This window comes from Microtus ochrogaster (assembly GCF_000317375.1).
Source record: "Microtus ochrogaster isolate Prairie Vole_2 chromosome 6 unlocalized genomic scaffold, MicOch1.0 chr6_random_2, whole genome shotgun sequence".
NCBI classification, from domain to species: domain Eukaryota; kingdom Metazoa; phylum Chordata; class Mammalia; order Rodentia; family Cricetidae; genus Microtus; species Microtus ochrogaster.
The window spans coordinates 5,274,942-5,295,816 of NW_004949095.1; the positions used below are offsets into that span (position 1 = coordinate 5,274,942).

General features: G+C 40.9%; 1 protein-coding gene across 3 annotated transcripts in view; it reads right to left on the minus strand.

Moving 5' to 3' along the window:
* The window catches only part of Tdrd5 (tudor domain containing 5), a 49,102-nt gene that overhangs the window by 10,145 nt on the left and 18,082 nt on the right, over positions 1 to 20,875 (minus strand). For all 3 annotated transcript variants that reach the window (XM_026787613.1, XM_026787612.1, XM_026787614.1), the window contains 5 exons: positions 17,322 to 17,534; positions 16,561 to 16,627; positions 8,396 to 8,596; positions 7,809 to 7,922; positions 3,949 to 4,089 (listed from right to left, as the gene is read on the minus strand). In XM_026787613.1, coding sequence (XP_026643414.1) covers positions 3,949 to 4,089; positions 7,809 to 7,922; positions 8,396 to 8,596; positions 16,561 to 16,627; positions 17,322 to 17,534 — 736 coding nt within the window. The remainder of the gene's footprint in view (positions 1 to 3,948; positions 4,090 to 7,808; positions 7,923 to 8,395; positions 8,597 to 16,560; positions 16,628 to 17,321; positions 17,535 to 20,875) is intronic.

Consider the following 20,875-nt stretch of genomic DNA (forward strand, 5'->3'; position numbering starts at 1 on the left):
TTTTTTTTTTTTTTTTTTGGTTTTTCGAGACAGGGTTTCTCTGTGGCTTTGGAGCCTGTCCCGGAACTAGCTCTGTAGACCAGGCTGGTCTCGAACTGTTAACTTTTTTTTAAGTTAGGGGATCAGAAGCAGGTGGATCTCAGTGAGTCTCAGGCCAGCCAGAGGGATACAGTGAGATCCTGTCTCAAAATCAAAAACCAAACCAAACAATTATATACTTTATAAAGAAGTAAGTACTACTCCAAATAAGGAATAGAAAAATACCAAGAAAGGACTGTACCAAAACCCAGTGGAGAAAACAGTGACTTCGGTAGCTCCATGTCCAGTGTGCAGGGTACAAGGTGGTGGGAACAGGCTTTGATAACCAAATCCCACTCCCTGACTAGCTGCAACCCATGTGGTAGCTCGTTGGCACGTTGATTTGGGTGCCATGTTCCTGCCACCTCTAACTTCCTGAGGGTTCCGCAGTGACCTTGGCTACACTCAGATTAATGCACTGCATTTTGGGGAGCTTCCACGGGGACTCTGCCACACTGCCCACTTCCCACAGGGACTCTGCCACACTGCCCACTTTCCTTTGACATCAGTGAAAGTCCCCATGACTCTGACTCTTACATTTTGTATTCCATGTGAATGATGTTAGAATCTGATGTCCAAATCTGTCAACAGTGGAGCAGTGGCCAGAGCCATTGAATACCTGGATGGCTAAACACTGGGAACCCCAAACTCAAAGGTTGGGTCTTTTTTTCCAAAGTGAAGTCTTCCAGATGCCCTCAAAACATCTCCTGATGCAAAGTACTCAACTGCTTAAAAAGGTTATGCTTAGAAGTGTTTTGCCTGCATGTACATATGTGAGTTCAGAGGCCAGAAGATGGCATCAAACACCCTGGAACTGGTGTCATGGCTGGTTGTGAGATACCATGTGGGTGCTGGGAAACAAGCTCAGCTCCTCTAAAAGAACAACCAGCACTCTTACCAACTGAGCATCTCCCCAGACCCAAACTACATTTTTTTAATATCTAAATTTTTATTTACTCCATCATACACAATATTTATTCCACTATGCACACACACAAAAAAATGGTATCACAGCAAATATAAAGGAGAACATTAGAACACCACCTGGGGTCTAACTGGCATCCACAGTGATCAATACTGACTAATAAGACACAGTGCTGCAGATGAGCTGACCAGAACCACCCGGGGTCTAACTGGCATCCACAGAACTTTCCACTACAAACAGGAAAATAAACATTCTTTTCAAATTAGCCAGTAGAGACTCAACCTGTGCTGGCAAAACGAATCTTAACAAATGTCAAGACCTGAAATTATACAAAGTATGCTCTCAGATCATGATACATTACACAGAAAATAACAAGAAAATCTCAAAATGCCTATATATTAAACAATTCTAAATAATCCCATAGATCAAGTATTATATTTCAAAAGAAATTTAAAAATATACTAACTGAAAATAACATTCAAAATTTGTGTGGCATGGCTAAACTTATCTTAGGGCAAAGGTCTCAAATCAACAGCTAAACCTCCACCTGAGCAACCAGAAAACCAAATGGAGAAGGCAAAATAATTACAAAATAAACAAACTTGAACACAGAACGACAATAGATAAGATTAAGAAACAGAAACTGATTCTAAAGTTTAAAAGGATATTAATACTTAAAAATGATCAACTATGAGGATTCATACTCCCCAATTCTCTTACCCTGCATGTGAGAGCAGCCTTCATGCACATATGTGCACCACACTCATGCCTGTGAAGATCAGGGAGGCTGTCAGATCCCTGGCACCACAGTTCCTGAATGCTGTGCGCCACCAGATGCTGGGAATTTTGAACCTGGGTCCTCTGCAAGAGCAAGTGCTCTTAATGGTTGAGCTACCGCCCAGGACCCACACTAGATTTAAAGAGGTTCTACAAACTCAAGCAAGGTAACCAAGAGAGGTGATACTGAGAGAACAGACTACTGGGGCAGAACACAGAGGGTTCACTGACTCATACAAACCGACTGACTTTTATTAGTAAAAGGCAATTCAGTAGAAATAGGATGGCTTTCTCAACATGATGCTCAAACAACTGTGTGCCCAGGGATAACAAAACGTTTCTCATCCTCACACCTGTGCCAATTAACTCAAAATTAATAGAAAAAGTTTCCATATTGGGCTTCTAAAAATTAAAACTTTTGTCATATGAAACACTGTTACAAGAATGAAAAAGACAAGCTACAAATGAGAGAATCTAGTGAAAAGTTGAGCACCTAGAAGATATAAAAAATAAAAGTCTCCCAAAACGGTAAGAAAACAAACGATGGAGTAAAGAAATGGGCAAAAGATTAACAAACATGTTACCAAGCACACACATGACAACATTGTTAGTCAGTAGGGAAATAAAAACTAAAAGCATTCTGTGATATTACTATATGCTTATCAGAATAGCTAAAACAAAAATCACTGGCGAGGACTTGAAACAACCAGAACGCATACACTGCTGCTGGGAACACAAAATGGCACGGCCTCTCTGGAGAGCAGTTTGCCGAACGCTGCCACAAAACCCACCAGTCCTGCTTCTGGACATGTTCTTTGTTATCACAAAACTTGTTTTGAATGTTTGTAGTAGTTCTACTCATCATTACTTGGAACTGAAACAATTCAGATGAACCTTGGTCGGAGTGGATACTGAGTGGGGTATAGTCAATACATGAGAACAGCACTCGGCACTCAAAGGCTCTCAGCTGGCAACAGCTTGGATGCACGTGGAGTACTCACAGGTAGCACACTAAATGAAAAGTGTCACCTGAGAAACTATTAAATGCTAGTTCTCAAAGGACCAATTAAGAGTAACAGAACAAATGGCAGTTGCTACGGTCAGGACCGTGAGAAGCAGAGGAAACAGAAGCACAGGTGCTGGAGCTATTCTGAATTCTGAGTGTTGTGCTGAATACATCAAAACGGACCGGAAAGCATACCGGAATAAAGTCTGCGTTAGTGCAGGTAATTTAAAAAGAATGAAATATCAACATAAAATACAAAACAGCATGCATAAGACTCACACACATTCAAACCAGACAAAAACCCATCACAAGGGAGGGAAAGTGGGCACAAAGTCCCACCTGTACCCAAGAAGCTAGCCTCAGGTGACAGCTGATGGCAAGGGAAAGTCAGCTTTCTTCACTGAAACAGCAACACACCCCAGGCAACACAAACTGAACTCTATTTTAAGAGCAAAAAAGAGCATGAAGTTACCTGGGTAGGGAGGCGGGGGAGGATCTGGGAGGAGTTAGGGGAGAAGAAAGAATACACAAAAATATTATTTAAAAGTATATAAGCCATGTCCTAGCATACTCTTTGGCTCAGCAGAAATAGCATTTCCATTCATAAACACTGGGAGGTCAACACCAGTTTGATATACTGGATAAGACAGGTGGTGGGGTGAAGGGGTGCAAAGAACTCAACCCCCATTTTCATGTCAAGAAATCTAAAGACACTTAAAGCTGGAAAATCAGGAAATAAATAGGACTATTTAATAAAATTAAAGGTAAATCTCAAAACAGCTCAAAGAAATGAAAATTAATACTTTAAAAATAGAAGAATGTAGGTGTCATGAAGGACTCCAGGCTATGTGCATATAAACACTTGGTTAAAAACTGTGTTCTCCCAAAACTGCAAACATATTCCATGAAGAGCTTTCCTAATATTACTTCTCAAGGTTTCAAACACTGCCATGCTTGACTAGATCGTGGGCAGTAACCTACCGCCCAGCCCAGCCCGAGCTTTCCTCTGCCCTGACGGGGTTACGCCCCATACTGTGGTCTTGGTGACTAAGGAGATCACATGTAATTCAGTGTCACAGAGTGGTCCTCACAGGCGGACTCATTTCCAGCTGTTGTCATTTATGAATTAATTAGTGAATTTAGAAGCCATCCCTTGTCTTACCTCATTTTCTTCCTTTGCATCCGTGGGCTGCAGCATGGACCACTGTGGGTCTTCTTCACAGCTCTTACGTGTTTTCAATGAACTGAGTTTAGAATCCTCAGATTTAAGGTGACTTAGAGACTTTTCATCATTAATATCTTGCTAGTAGATATAAAAGAGAAATCACTTTTACATTAATGCTGTTTCTAAAAGTCTGCATTTCTATAAATTTTGGTGGAAATTTTACATTATAGTTCATAGATGCACATAAGTGTTCCTCTATTATTTTTTTTTTAATTTTACCCATTTCCCTGGGCCTTCCCATTCTGTTCAACTACCATGAAACTACACTGGAAGGCATAGGTGGTCAAGTGTCTATGCGACAGGCTGTATTACAAAAAACCCAAAGTCCCAGATCTAAAGAACTAAAACTGTGGGGAAACACACAATCATGCGCTCCTCCTGTGCAGCCACCATAGAGATGTGTCACACACATTACAGGAGGATTCCCAGAAGACGTGATGGAGATGAACTGTTGGGACACCTAAAACCACTAGGGATAAGCAAGAGTCTGAGTGTACAGTGGGTATGCATGTGTAGTGATATTTTGTTTGTGACCAGAGTGCATAGCTAGCCACTAGCTAGCCATACAAGCCAGGCATTGCTGGCATACACCTTTAATTCCAGCACTCTGGATCTCTGTAAGCTCGAGGCCACCCTGGGCTACAATGAGATTGAAGATCTGTCTAAAAGAGAAACAGACCTCACACAAAGGTGATCCAGCACTAGGGAAGTGAAGACAGGAGTGATATGGCTGGGTAGAGAGAGGAATATAAGGCGGGAGGAGACAGTAACTCAGATGCAGCCTGAGGATTCAGTCTGAGGTCTTGAAGAAACAGCAGCAGCCTGAGGCAGCATAGAGACAGGGTCATCCCTTTGGTCTGAGTTAAGAACTCTCCAGTGGCTGGTTGCTCTGATTCTCTGATATTTCAGCATTAATCCCTGTATCTGACTCCAGGTTTTTATTATTAAGACCAATTAGAATTCGTGCTACATGGGTGTGCAGTGGTTCTGCAGTGAATGTGCATGCAGGTGTGCAGTGGGTGTGTATGTAGGTGTGATGTAGGTGTGCTGTAGGTGTGCAGTGTGCATGCAGGTGTGCAGTGGGTGTACTGTGGGTGTGCATGTGGGTGTGCATGTGGGTGTGCAGTTGGTGTGCATGTAGGTGTGCTGTGGGTATGCAATGGGTGTGCATGTAGGTATGCAGTGGGTGTGCATGTAGGTGTGCAGTGTGGATGTAGGTGTGCTGTGGGTGTGCAGTGGGTGTGCATGTAGGTGTGCTGTGGGTGTGCAGTGGGTGTGCATGTAGGTGTGCAGTGTGGATGTAGGTGTGCTGTGAGTGTGCAGTGGGTGTGCATGTGGGTGTAGGTGTGCAGTGGGTGTGCATGTGGGTGTAGGTGTGCAGTGGGTGTGCATGTAGGTGTGTTGTGGGTGTGCAGTGGGTGTGCATGTAGATGAGCATGTGGGTGTGCATGTGGGTGTGCAGGTAGGTGTGCAGGTAGGTGTGCAGTGGGTGTGCAGTGTGGGTGTGCAGTGTGGGTGTGCAGTGTGGGTGTGCAGTGTGGGTGTGCAGTGTGGGTGTGCAGTAGGTAGCCCACAGAAGCTTTGCTGCATCAAAAAAAATTAAATCAGCAGAGTTTACATTTTCTCTTTTGCACAAAAGATGGTGTTTCATTTATAGAACCAAACTATAATTATTTGAAGATACCAACAGATACATATTCTAAAAAATGTTAAGCAATTAATTAAATTCATTATTCAAGAATAACAAACTATAATTCTTCCAATGCAGTAATAACGATTAAGAAATATTCAGGGTTGTTATAGGCCAAACAAAGCAAATTAATTAAAAACAATTTCCAGGAGCTGGAGAGATGGATCAGTGGTTAGAAGCACTTGCTATTCTTGCAGAGGACCCAAGTTTGGTTCCCAACATCTACATGGTGGCTCCAGTTCCAGGGACTCCAATGCTCTCTTTTTGATCTCCATGGGCACTGCATGCACCACTTACATGTAGGCAAAACATTCATTAGGTAAGTGTGTCATTTTAAAAACTGTAATGATTTTTATTTTATGTATATGAATGTTTGACTGTGAATTACCACATTTGTGCTGCAACTTTTACTGCGGAGCCAGAAGAGGGGACTGGCTCTCTGGACCTAAAGTCACAGGCAGTTCTGAGCTCTCCTGTGGGAGCTGGAAACCAAACCCAGGTCCTTTGCAAGAACCACAGTAGTCTTAACCAGTGAGCCATCTCTGCAGCCCCAGGCCAGACAACCCTAACATTTACCAGAAAGCTATTTTTTTTTCTACTTCTTTTGAAATGCAGCAGGAGAGTCACTTTTTTTCTTGAATTTTCGAGACAGGGTTTCTCTGTAGCTTTGGAGCCTGTCCTGGAACTAGCTCTTGTAGCTCAGGCTGGCCTCGACCTCAGAGATCCGCCTGCCTCTGCCTCCCGAGTGCTGGGATCAAAGCGCCACCACCACTGCCCAGCTAGAGTGACATTTTTGTTGCTTGTTTCAGACAAATTCTTGTTATGTTGCCTAGGCAGTCTCAAAACTGTGGTCTCCTTGTTCAGGCTCCTGTGTGGCATTATAGTTCTTATGTATTTTTCGTGACAAGCTAAAATCATAGTCATCAAGGTGGCCTTGCCTTTGAACCTTTTCAATAATCAATAAATACTTAAAAAAGACTTTGCCATCTCTAAAATAAATATACCCATTAAAAAAGGATATTTTTTTATTTAATTTCACACAAAGACCTTGTGAGAGCAAGGTGTGAGACCCTTAAAAATATCAAATATTCTTAGCCCAGTATCCACTGTCACAGAATGTCAGACTCAGGGGACATGTCTGTGACTTTGTTCAAGCATTAAATTCTTCCTACGGGCTTCAGCCCACTCCACCCTCAATGGATCACAGCACCAACTGAGACTGTTCTAGTGATTAAGCCACCTGCGGGGTCCTTACAATGGTGTCTGTGATACACTGCTACTTCAAGAACTGTTTCCATTCTTATTTGGGCTGGAGTAACATATTAATGGAAAAGATATTATAATGTTGTCTTTACTGTGGTGTGGAGTGCTGGTGGTTTTTATAGAGTATGAAATAAGAAGACTCAGAATACCCTGAGTAGTGCAGGAGCAGTAAGACAGGCACTGGTGTCTTTAAGATGCGCAGGGGGTAAAAGCACTTGTTACTAAGCCTGGGTTGTGAACCACATGGTAGAAAGAAAGAACCAACTTCCACAAGTTTTCTTCTGACTTCCAATGTGCATCGAGGCACAGATGGGCCTACACACATACACACAATAAATAAATACAATAAAAATATTTTTAAGAGCTGGAAAGTGGTGGTGCTCGACTTTAATCCCAGCACTCAGGAGGCAGAGGTGGGCGGATTTCTGAGTTCAAGGCCAGTCTGGTCTACAGAGTGAGTTCCAGGACAGACACAGCTGTTATACAGAGAAACCCTGTCTCGAAAAACCAATTATTCATATATATAATATATAGGATATATTATATGTAAGAATATATAAGAAATATATAAGAATAGTTTTGGCATCAGTGTAGGGGAACCACAGCCACACAAAGGGAGCAAGAGAATTTGGTGCGTAAGAGGAACTGTTGAAGAGGAAACAGAACTAATGCAAACTATTAAACTGGGAAAGAGACAAAGTCAGTCATTACCATTGTGCAAGATTCCCAGGTCTTCTGTCTGGGAAGCATCATCGCATTCATCTACAAAATGAGGGCACGACTATAGTTCCTCAGAATCACATTTGCAGAAGTTTTTATGTGGCCGGCTGGGCAGTGCACTCACCTTGGATTGCTCCCTGTCTTCATGAGAAGGACACCCCAGCTCTGCTGGGACCGTGTCACCGGCCACTCCACTGGAGTTAGTGTAGAGTGCTAACGGGTTTAAGTCTTGGAAGCCCTAGGACAAAGCATTTAGTTGTATAGTAAGCTACACACAGGGAACAGGCCAGCATGCCCCACGGCACGGAAGCACATTTTCTGACATACGGTGACAACTTCCAAGGCCACTCCTCTAGTTACAAAAGCAGCAGGTAAGAAATTACGTGACAGAACTGCAGCTAATCTCAAAATAAGAGAATGTTGTTCTTCTCCGGGAAAACATTAACTACTTCAGACTGGGGGGATTAAATAGTTTATTCTAAATAAAAATAGTTTTCACTGGGGGATTAAAGAACAATTAGAAAAATATGAGTTATTTCTTGATGGCGACAGCCTGGTGTCAACAGTCACCTGAAAACGAGGAGGGTGCCCTGCAGTAAGAAGTCAGGAATCTAAAGGACATCTCTTAAGACTGAAGAGTAAATCAGTAACTTGCCCATAATACACTGTTTTATACCCTAAAGTGTGGCATTTACACAATATGTGCTCTACCTTGGATGGGGCATTTTCTCGGCACACAATAGCATAGCCCTCTGTCCTCAAGACATGATGAAAGTAGATATCTTCATTTGAGGATGTATCACAAAGAAAAATGTGAAGGATTCCATCTATATATTCATCTACCACCCCTACTAATGGCTTCAAACCACACAGCTTCTGGAAGTGCAAAACAGCTCTGGATGTCCAGTGTTCCTAAAATACAACAGAGATATATTTATGTGGTAGATTTACACAAGTTACAGCAATCATAAACAAATGAATTGCTAATGAACTAGAGTTTTAAGTGAAAAAAACAAAATCCTAAAAGAATTATAACACATAAAATAGGTATAATTTTAGGGTGAGAGAAATTAAAAGGAAAAAATGGTTAAATAAACATAACTAAAAAAAATCATCTGGTGAAGAACTCTCATTTTCAGAACTATTTATCACAAATAAGAAGACCAACCATCAAGGAAATGCAAATCAAAACCACACAGAGATTCCACCTCACCTCAGTCAACACAGCTCCCACCAGAAAACCACAGTAAATGCTGGAGAAGGCACAGAAAAAAGGGGGCCTTGCCGGGCGGTGGTGGCGCATGCCTTTAATCCCAGCACTCGGGAGGCAGAGGCAGGCGGATCTGTGAGTTCGAGGCCAGCCTGGACTACAAGAGCTAGTTCCAGGAGAGGAACCAAAAAGCTACGGAGAAACCCTGTCTCGAAAAATCAAAAAAAAAAAAGGGGGGGGCCTTGTAACTGCTGCTGGGGGTGTTGCTAGTCCAGTCACCATGGAAACCAGTACAGAGACTCCTCAGAAGGTAAAAAGAAGAATTCTGTATGACCCAATCTCACTGCTCCTATGTGCACACCCAGAATCCGTGTCTGTTCACTGCACACTCGTGTGCACCGTGGGCCCTTACAGCAGGGCCTGCTGATGAAGGAAGGTGAAGGGGTAAAGCAACGTGCTGTGCGCACGCAATAGTTTTATTCACAATCAAGAGGGATTGAATTATTTAATTTGCAGGGAAATGGGTGGACGCAGAAGTCATCATACTAAGTGAATTAGGACAACCTCACCAAACATTCCATGTTTCTCTAGCGTATGGAATTCAGGAGTGGGTGTAGGAGTAAAAGGGATGATAGAGCTACAGAAGATAAAATGGAGAAAAACATAAATTATATAAATACAAGAAAAATCTCATAATAGAAACAAAGTAATGGGCAAATATGATCAAAATACATTATATGTGTCCATTAGAATGTCATAATTAAAAACGATATTTTATATACCACATGCTGCTAATTTAAATAGTGAAAAGGTTTGGAAAAATTTAAATAATTATCCACTGAACATCTTTTTTTTTTTTTTTTTTTAAAAAGTCAGTTAAAGATTATTAGGCTAACCCTCCCAGAGGAAAAAAATTTTTACATTCTGGGTAAAATATTATTTTAGTAATCACAAAAGACCAAAGATCTTATAAGATAGCAACAAATTATCATGCCAAAATGGAAGGGAAAGTGAGATCTACTTCTGCCATCAGAGCACCTGCTCATCTGAGCAAACCTGAACTACAGTTTTGACGGTCAAGGGGACAGGGATCAAAGCCAGGGTCTAGAGAACTTCCCTCCTTAAGCTAATGTCTGTGGGATACACTCCCTGGCACCGGAAACAAAGCAGATACTAAGCTTCCCGTGGTTTTGTGACTCCATTTTCACACCCCCAGCGTAGTCTACACACAATTTCCAAGACAACAGAGGTACACAGGCAAAGTACAAACACAGTGACAATGTCTGCGATGGAGCCACAGTGAAACCACTGCCCACAAGTCTGACGACCCGGAGGTGGATTCCCTGCTACTGAGTTAACCCACGAAGGTTTTAGGTTTTGTTAATTTTTACTTTCTGAAATCAGTTCAATTGTATTGAGTTTTCAAAAAGTGTGTGTCTATGTGTGTGTCTGTGTGTTTGTATGTAGATGTTTGTGTGTAGAAGCAGGAGTGAGGGCAAGACAGTTCCCCAGTCACCTGGGGTGGTCAGGTCCATGCACGTGCCTCTACCCATGGAGACAACTTGCTGGCTTACCTGTACCAGTCTTTGTGGTTTGCTGATCTCTACAAAAGTGTCAAACTAATTTTGTTGTTAATACTGCTTTAAGCATAAGGTTAGTTTTATTTTAAGAATAAAAATGTTTTAAGGTTTTGGGAGCTTCTTTTGTGTGGTTTCTACTTGTGTGCATATATAGTTTATTGTTTGTTTAGGCTTTATTTTAGATAACATCTTTACATTTTCATTTGAGTGTGTGTCGGTGTGTCTGTGTATGTGCCTGCCACACACTGATGTCAGAGGACAGCTGTGTGTCGTGAGTTAACTCAGTAGTAGATGAGACAGGGTTAAGAAAGAGGAAATACCCTATCCTATAGCAATACTGACGAATATCTTGCATATCACCATAGAACCTTCATCTGATGATGGATGGAGATAGAGACAGAGACCCACACTGGAGCACTGGACTGAGCTTCCAAGGTCCCAATGAGGAGCGGAAGGAGGGAGACGATGAGCAAGGAAGTCAGGACCACGAGGGGTGCACCCACCCACTGAGACAGTGGAGCTGATCTATTGGGAGCTCACCAAGGCCAGCTGGACTGTGACTGAAAAAGCATGGGATAAAACCAGACTCTCTGAACATGGCGAGCAATGAGGGATGATGAGACGGGACAATGGCACGGGGTTGTGATCCTACTTCATGTTCTGGCTTTGTGGGAGCCTAGCCAGTTTGGATGTTCACCTTCCTAGACATGGTCGGAGGGGGGAGGACCTTGGACTTTCCACAGGGCAGGGAACCCTGACTGCTCTTTGGACTGGAGAGGGAGGTGGAGAGGAGTGGGGGGAGGGGGAGGGAAGTGGGTGGCTGGGAGGAGGCTGAAACTTTTTTTTCCTTTTCTCAATAAAATAAAAAAAAATATTAAAATTAAGAAGAGACATCTGAAAAAAAAAGAAAGAGGCAATAGTGCAGCGGAAGATAACTTAGAAACAAACGCCTACTGCGGAAAGACATGGACATAAAAACAGAGGAGACAGCTAAAAGGTCTGGAAGAAAGACTTACCTTTAACACTTTCAATTTTTGTTCCAGAAAGAGAGAGAGACAGAATAAAATTATGAATATGGGTCACAGGCAATAATCAAAGAACAACTTCAAATTCACAGGGTCTAATGAAAACTACTAAGCCATAGACTTGTAAAGCGTAAGTCAAAGCAGCATAAATAACAAACTCACACACAAGAGTAAATGTATCGCTCTCTATACAAACCTACCCTGAAGCTGGAGTAACGGCAAATGGAAAATCTTTAAAACAGCTAAAGACAAAGAGGACAAAACAATAGTTAAGGATTCCCACAGGAAAAGCCACCAGATCGACAAGGGACTTCTCCAAAGCTAAGAAGACAGAAGCTAGCGACAGCCTCTTCAGTGTCGCCAACCTGGAGCAGAGCAGGATGGAGGTGGGGATGAGACAGGCGGTACAGCCTGTGCTTAGCAAGCGTGAGGCCCGCATTCCATCTCCAGAATCTGCACCAAAAGCAGGACAAAATAATGGTGGGTTCTGTTGACATTACTAAATCTGCCACTACATGACCCTCAGCAGAGAAAATCCAAGCAGTGCAGCTCAAGTGGAAGAAAGTCGTTCTCAGGCAGATTAGGACTAGGTGAGTTAAACACGTAACAGATTCAAACAAACACTGTTAGAATCTTTTAACCAATTTTTAAATTATTTTTTAAATAAAAACAATTTTTCTGAAAACAAAAACTCTAACAAGACAAACATCTTTGAGTTAATTTCAGTGTTTAATTTTTCTTGCATTCCTTCAAGAAAACTATTTATTGTAACTGCATATCATACATCAGACAATTTACAGAGTCTGGATTCCGAGTATCCCTTTTATCACTGCTAATTTCCATTAAGCTATATAGAACAAAAATGCATTTTTGTGTAAGAGATCATGTTGGAACAATACGATTTATCATGTTACACACATTAAATAAATTACTTGAAAGTTTTTGTATTTTTAAAGCAGTATATAAGGCACTTACACAAAATACTTTAACATATACTATGAATGTTAGACATTATAAAGTTACTATATTCATAAAATTGTTAATAAAAGCTTGATATATGAGGACATGTTAAAAATATTTACAGATACTACAATGGTGGAGTGTCATATTCTTTATGCTGTGTTCCATTAAATATAAAGGTCATTTGAGGTAATGTCAGAGAAATGAGTATCTTAAGCAGCTCCCAAATGTAATTCTTCACTACGTACATTTTAGTCAGTTTGGAGAGAGCTAACAAAATACCAGGAAAAAAATGTGAAAATTAGTTTGTCATTAATCTACAGCCTAAGATTCTAAACTTAATTTTGAAAAGGTATTTCCTGGCTAGTAGACAGCCTCCTTGCTATGGCTCCCACATGGAGTGAAAGAAAGGAGAGGGAGAGAGGAAGAGAGGAGGAGAGGAAAAGGAGAGGAGGGGAGAAAGGAAGAGGGCATGTAAATGGTGTGACTCTATCAAGGAGAGGAAGCAAGGATCTACAAGATAAGGGGCACAGGCACAGAATTAGGGCTCCATCCCAACGATGCTCATTTTTATTTACTTGTTATTTTTTATTTCAAAAATATAATAATTCAAGAGTTTGTATGTATTTTGATTAATACAATAAATACATTAATGCTCAATGCCTTGCCAGGGCACACATACATAAGCACACACAGATGAAGCTGTCAGTCATGAACTATGCGGTAAACTAAGCTAGCCCAATGAGGACAAAGATGAATTGATTTCTGGCTTTGTTTTAAAAAGTTCTAGTAGTTTATCGCAGTGAAAATTAATTTTCTAAGCAATAACTTTAGCATAGTAATACAGGCTCACACTATTATCAAAACATAATATCACAAGAACAACCTACTTCATCTATACTAAGATACTAAACCAGGGGCTAGAGAGATGGCTCAGTGGTTGACAGCATTTGCTACTCCTGCAGAGGACCCTGGTTCATTTCCCAGCACCCACGTGGAGGTTAAAACCATCTGGAACTCCAGTTCTGGGGATTCTGTCCCCTCCTTCTGGTCTCTGTGTGAACTGTATGTATTTATTGTGCATATATACGTTCAAGCAAAACATCCATAAGCATGGAATTTAAAAAGAAAGATTATAATTCATAGTGTCTATAACAAAGTTAACACTATCAATTGTAACAGAACTCTAAGGTTGTTCCATCAGTCAGGAAAGTGAACTCCAAGAGGAAGCACACCTTATGCCTGTCTTAAAAGTTTATTCTAATTAGCATATAGTACATTAGAAAGTTAATTTTAAATTCTTATTTATGGCAATTTATTCCCACTTTGAATTTCCTCTAATAATACCCTTTAGAGTCATTATCTTTTATCACAGATACTTCATTTTTCTTATAAGAGCCATCCAACATGGGAAGTAAACTATCATGTCTAGTATAAAGGTCAAGTTTCACGTAACTACGTCCAAAATATGACTATTAACTAAACAAGGAAAAAGAAAGCCACTTGAATTATCATTTATTCCCATGGTATTCAGTTCCACCACAATGAAGTATCCACACTGTAAAAACACTGAGGGATGGTCATATGTGAGACATGGTCTCCACTCCCACTCCAGGACTTTCTTCATGTACTCATGTTGGATTGTGTCAAAGGCCTTGTCTCTATCTATTGAGATGATCATGTGATTTTTGTCTTGAAGTTCATTTATAGGATTGATTATAAACATAACATTTTTAAATGTTATAGTGATTTTTTAAAGTAATAAAGTAAAAATACTTATTTTTTTTTTTTTTGGTTTTTCGAGACAGGGTTTCTCTGTGGCTTTGGAGCCTGTCCTGGAACTAGCTCTGTAGACCAGGCTGGTCTCAGACTCACAGAGATCCGCCTGCCTCTGCCTCCCGAGTGCTGGGATTAAAGGCGTGCGCCACCATCGCCCGGCGTAAAAATACTTTTTAATCTTCAAAATCGGTAATGCTAAATTAAAAAAGAAAGAACAGGCAAACCATAAAGTAAACACAATAATGAAGTTTGAACTTAGATATTGTCATAATAAATATAATTAGCCGGAAAAAAATCAGAAAAAAATACTAAGTAATGGAAAGTCACAGAGCTACAGGAATATCGCACAAAAAGGGACTTGACGTGAAAGTGCGTTCATAGAAGAGGGTTAATTTCATAATAATATTCGATTCCCAGGCATATAACACACTAATGTGGACTTAGCAGTGACTAAATGACAGAACAAAGCAAGCGCATCAGTGCTAAAGCCAGGCTTCCTTTCCATGACAGTTTTCAAAAGCGCAAGAAAACTGAAACGAAAGAAAGCATCATACAACCAAGGCGACTAAAGCGCAACTATGGACTATTCCACAGCTGCAGTCTGCACATTCAAGGGCGCATCCGACCCTCTTCTGGCTCATAAAGAAACCTACTCATTTTTCAAAGGGTTGGCATTGCCACATGATCATATTTGATCAGTTGTTTAGACTGGAAATTAGTAACAAGTAATCAGATAAACAGTATTTATAAACAAATCTCTAATCCATGACTCATAGACGCAAAATATAAGTTATAAAATACTTTAATGAGCAATAAAACCAATGCCTCAAAATTTAAAAATTTATCTAAAGAAAGGCTAGATATTGATAACTTAAGGTCCTATACCAAAAGAATAACTCAAAGTTGTGAAAACAATGAAGATAAGACAAAAATAAAATAGAAACATGTTCTTAACAGAGAATCAAAAAGGCAAAAGTTGGTTCTTTGAAACAAACTAAGCACAATGGACACTACCTTATCATTTAGAAGATGACAGAATGAGAAAATATACAATAAATAACATTCATAATTTAACATTCACACCACTACAAATGTTGACCTAGAAAAGACAAGAGGAATCAAGAATGGTGGCATATCCCTGCCCTCAGGAAACAACGGGGACTGCGACTCATTACACAGAAGCAAAGCAAACAAAACACCGAGAGGCTATTATGAACTATTCACAACAATAAAATCAACATTTTAAATCAACACATTCCAAATTGGGGAGGGGGGACAGAACAAAAGAGGGGGAAGAGGGGGAAGTAACACTGAGGATGTTTGAAATAATGACAGGGAATCATTCTATACTTACCTGAAACTATATATAATACACACACACACACACACACACACATACACCTCTAGATAGTTTAAATGAACTTATGCCACTTGGGATGATACTGTCTCCTGTAAGAGCCATAGACTACCTAATAAAAATGCCAGTATGAGGCATGAGAAACCTCTTTGGAGTTGCTGGTCAGGGAGTCCAAGAGATTCCAAGAAATATAGACTTTGCTGTTGCCCTTGACTGCTTCTGAAGCGGAAGACACCACACATCTTGGTCAGGACTCGGAAGGTTACAGCTGGATCTGACCCGAAAGTCTCCTCCCTGGCTGAGGACACTTTCATCTACACCTCAAGGTGCTATGTGAGCTGCCAATGGAGGAAGACAGTCAATAACTCTACCCAGCTGTGACGTTGATGGACCACAGTGACCAGCACAGGAAGAGACCCTAAAACAGTTACCCACAGATAAACGCAGCTCTCACCCCTGATCAAAAAAAGCTTCTTTTTGTAGCAGATCAAAAATTCCTACTGCTCAGTAAACACTGTTGTGTGATGGCACCACAGCACAACACGGTGCTCACTTGTGGGGCGCTAGTGTAAATAAACCTGTGCTGCAGGTCAGATCAAAGTGCACCAAGTGCACAGTGCACAGCATCTGGTAGTTAACGACTGCTCTTTGTTCACAAATAACTCAGGCACCTGGCAAGAGTTCCAGAGTTGGGGATAATGCTTGCACTACTCTCCCTCTGCCTGCAACGTCTCCTCTTTTCACCCTTGGACTAGTTGGAACAAAATGGGCTCGCTTCCGTTTGTTCTCTTCCACCACTGCAAATGACAGGTACAATATGGCAAAGCTGCTGCCCACACATCTATCGCTCACACAACACACAATCACTTCACATGCTATTTTTGTGTCCTGAGAACTCAGAATTGTTACTGGTACAAAGTAAGAACTTAGATCCTTGCTGATCAATGAGAAACAAGTGAACGTACCTCTGCAGGTCTCACCCAAGCCAAAGAGCAAGGGATTGCCTGAGCAGGCAGCTTCGTGTAGCAGCATCTGCAGAAAGTTAAACGTACGACTATCATGTATGTATCATGTAATCATGTATGTACAAAGCTTTTAATGAGTCTCTGATCCACTTGTCTTGTTATTCATACCATTCCAATTAATTCACAACACTTTAAATTAATGCCTCATACTTTAGAAGTTATTTTTGAAACAAATCACAAAACAGTACTTTTTAAGAGAACCATGTAAATAAAAGCACCCAGTAGGACTGCCCAATCCCTTGGCATGTAAGTATGCCTCTTAGCATGACCCTAAATTACTGTCTTACTACGAGACCAAAATTTATTCTCACGGTTTATTAAAATTCATAATCAAGTGAAAGAAGAGAGAGTATAGTTCATCCATATAATAAGTAATCAGTGGCTCAGTGATTAACAATGTGTGCTCCTCCTGCGGAGGATCCTAGCTCCCACGTCAGGCAGCTCACAACTACCTGTTACTCCAGCACCACAGAATCCTACAGCTTTGGCCCCTGGGGTACGTGATCATACATATACACACACTTAAAAATAATAAAGATTTATCTTTTAAAAATATATTAAATGATAATTTGTCAAGTATGTTCTGCAATAAGATGTAAAGAATGGACAGAAGATGGCAAGAGAAAGAAAAAAAATCCCAGCTTCAAAGTTCCATGATTCATAATTTCATTTTTCCAGCATTCTTTCTGAATTCAACTCACTTGAGGAACCGCAGAGCGGACTTCTGAACAGTTCCAATATTTCCAAAGTCTGGGTAGAACACTTCAACATCCTTTTTCCCGATGATTCGGTGGATAATAACCCGGTACCACCACTTGTCCTCAGAAATTCTTACACAACAGAGATGTCCCGGTTGGATAAAATATTCTGGCATGATGTACCGATCGGAAACCAGCTGATTAGAGTAACAGCGCCTGGGGAATTCATAATACAGAAAAACTATGGAGTGAAAAAAAAATTTTACTGGTGTATGAAGAACAAGAAAGTCTTAGCAAAAAGCAAAGCAAAAAATTAATTTTCTCTGATTCGTTAATGCCTATCAATATCAATTCCTTTATCAAAATCTTTCAACAAACTCAAGTATGAAAATTACACACTTATCTTGTTACCTTACATTCCCTAAATATAATGTAACCCAACTTCCTGAAATGGATACTTTCCTGCATTTATGGTTCCTTTCGGGAAGACCTCAGAAGGGGTGACAAAGTCTGTTAAGAACCAGAAAACCGGGAACTGCGCTGTGAAACAGTCTCACCTAGAAATGGCCGCACAAATAAGACCAGAGCAATGACAGAATCAATGGACATATTCATGTGGAAGGGGGAAAGTCCGTGGGGTCTCAGCACTAAACAAAGATACAGGCAACCAATGACTGCAGGAAGAATTGGTCTCTCCTAGGAAATGAGCCAGTGTTGGTTATCGAATAGAGTGGTCAGCCCTAAACAACATACATATAGACAGGCTGCGTTTGCATGTATTTGTGTTACACATGCATACACACGTACACATGCATGTCACAACAGTAATCCAAGAAGAGGAGGCTATCAACTTGAAGGTGGAGAGTAGGTGGATGGGAGGGGTTCTAGGGAGAGACTGGAGGGAAAAAAGGAAGGGAAAGAGATGTAATTCTATTTCAATTAGAAATATCCTTTTTAAAAAGCATTGATGGAACAGGTGGTGGTGGTGTACACCTTTAATTCCAGCCTTGGAAGGTAGAGACAGGATCTCTAAATTTGAAGCCAGCTTAGTCTACAGAACAAGTTCTAGGACATCCAGGGCTACATGGAGAAACCCTGTCTTGAAGAACAAAAATCAATGACTTTTCCCCAAATGTAAGAGTCTCTCTCTGTAGCTTATCTTCTTTCATGCTTTTGGATACTCCTCTCCACGATTCTCTCCTACTCTCTCCTTGTCAGTATCTTTAATAGGCTTTTTGTCACCTTAAAATTTTGGGTCCTTTGGAGTGTTTAAACAGAAACCTAGGTTGAAATCTTGACTCCCTTGCTTACAAGATCATTTCAATTTCCTTGCTGGAGATGGAGACAGTAGTGCTGTCCCAGCGTCACTAGTGCTAGCTCCACCTCCCTTATTTCTTTCCAAAGCACATCACTTAATCCTTCATTAATGTTGACTTAGTGCCAGGACGCATCCGTGCCCATCTCTGTTGGACAGTCAGGAGAATGACGTACAGTGAACAAGGCCTTGGGGAACTGAGAGACACTCCAGGAAAAAAAGGCAGTGGGCCTTCACCTCAGGTGTATTTGTTCCCTGGAATGTTCTTATGATTTCATGCCTCCTGTGTTAAACATTTACACTCCATTTATAAGACATGCTTATTCTTGCTGGGTATCAGACCACAGCCACAGAACCCAATCTGCTAAGAACATGCTGAGTGCTGTCCTCGGTGTGCCTGACTGGATACGGCCTCTGCTTTCCCAGACATAATCTATGGTACGTGCCAGGCACTGTTTAAACTGCTCTGTCCTGAGAAAGTTCTAGGAAGAGGCTGCTATGTTGATAGCATGTGCTTACTGGCATTTATTTACATGTTTTCTGAACACAAACACCCTTCCTTAGACCATTGCTTTCTTTGTTACATTAGTGTATAAAGCACACTGAAACTGAAGTAAGGTTGTTTACAGCATTAGACTGTTGTTTACCCATTCTTTAAGCTCCTAAAACCCCAGGTCTCACAGACACATCTGCAGAGGTTGTCGAAAGCTGACAATCTCAACTGGCAAAACCTTGCTTTTGAGGCCTTGCTGAAATATCAACTATGAAGCTTTCCCAGACAGAACTACGGCTTTCCAGGCAGTACAAGGGCCTCCATAACCAGACACTCAACAGTTACAATGTAACAGAAGCAGCCAGGCTAAGCTAGTAAACTGCTCCAGAACCCACATCAAAAAACAAACATTACCTGGGCATTAGTATTGTATTCGTTAATCCCAGCACTTGGGAGGCAGAGGCAGGCAGATCTGTGAGTTTGAGGCCAGCCTGGTCTACAGAGTGTTCCTGGACAGATGCGATGTGGAGGCCCAAAAGGCAACCTTAGGGGTAATTGTCAGGAATGCGGCCACCTCCTCTGCGACAATGTCTCTGATGGGCCTACTCTGAGACCAGGTCTCTTATTGGCCTAGAGCTCACCAACACTCCTAGACTAGCTAAACAGAGAGGCCCAGGGATTCTCTTGTCTCTGCTTTCCCCATGCTAGGATTACAGGTCTTTGCCACCATGCCTGGCATTTTCACGTGTTGAAGATAAAATCCTGGTCTCTTGTGTTCACAAAGCAAGTGCTTTACCAAACTATCATTTGAGCCAGGATAATATTTCTAGGGGATTTTATTGGACTTACGTCAGGTAACTTAGGTATCATATAAACATATAATAAGGTTAAAAAAGAAAAGGAAAACATGGAATGCTTCTGTAAATACAAACTGTGTACCTTGTTTAACAAGAGGCTGTTGTGCTGTCCTGCAGCCTTGAGTATCTGGCATCAGCATCCGAATAAAGCCTCTTTTGTTACAAGTTTTCATGGTCAGACTGGTGACTCTCTTAGTGACCCCACACCCACAACAATAACACTACAATTCAGAGGTGAGTATTTGAAACAAATCTTCCCAAACTTCTCTCCAAGGAAAACAACTAAGACTGTATACTGTCAGTGGGAAAGCCTTCCAGCGAGAGTCAGGACATCTAAGTGCTGCATGCCCCACCACAGGCAACAGACTGACAGCCAATGCTGCTCTGATCGCATCAGCACTAGTAGTAAAGAAAATAAAGTAGTAAAATCTGTTTCACAAATTCGTTCAACTCCCACAACTCCCTTGCCAATAGGTAGATCTCAGCTTAATACTATTTTATATGATAAGTGTGATTTTCTCTCTTTCCAATATTGTGGAATGACACATCTACATTTGGATGAGCTGCATAAATCAGTAAAGAGCCAAAACATAATCTTATAAAATTATACATAGGTACAATTCATCCAGGGCTACTTCCATGTATAGAGGAGTCCTACTTTCATGTTTGTTTAAAGGCTCCACAATTACTATCTTGAAATTCTTAATGATTTCTAAAGGGCCCTGTATTTTAGTTTGGTACTGGGACCCGCAATTAAACAGTTTGTCCTGGATCTTTCGGAGAGCTAAAGCAGACCGATTTTAAAATAAGAAACACCTGAAAGACAGGAAAAATTCAAATTCTAAATTGCAACTAATTTTATGAAATATTTGTAAAATTTAGGCATTATCAA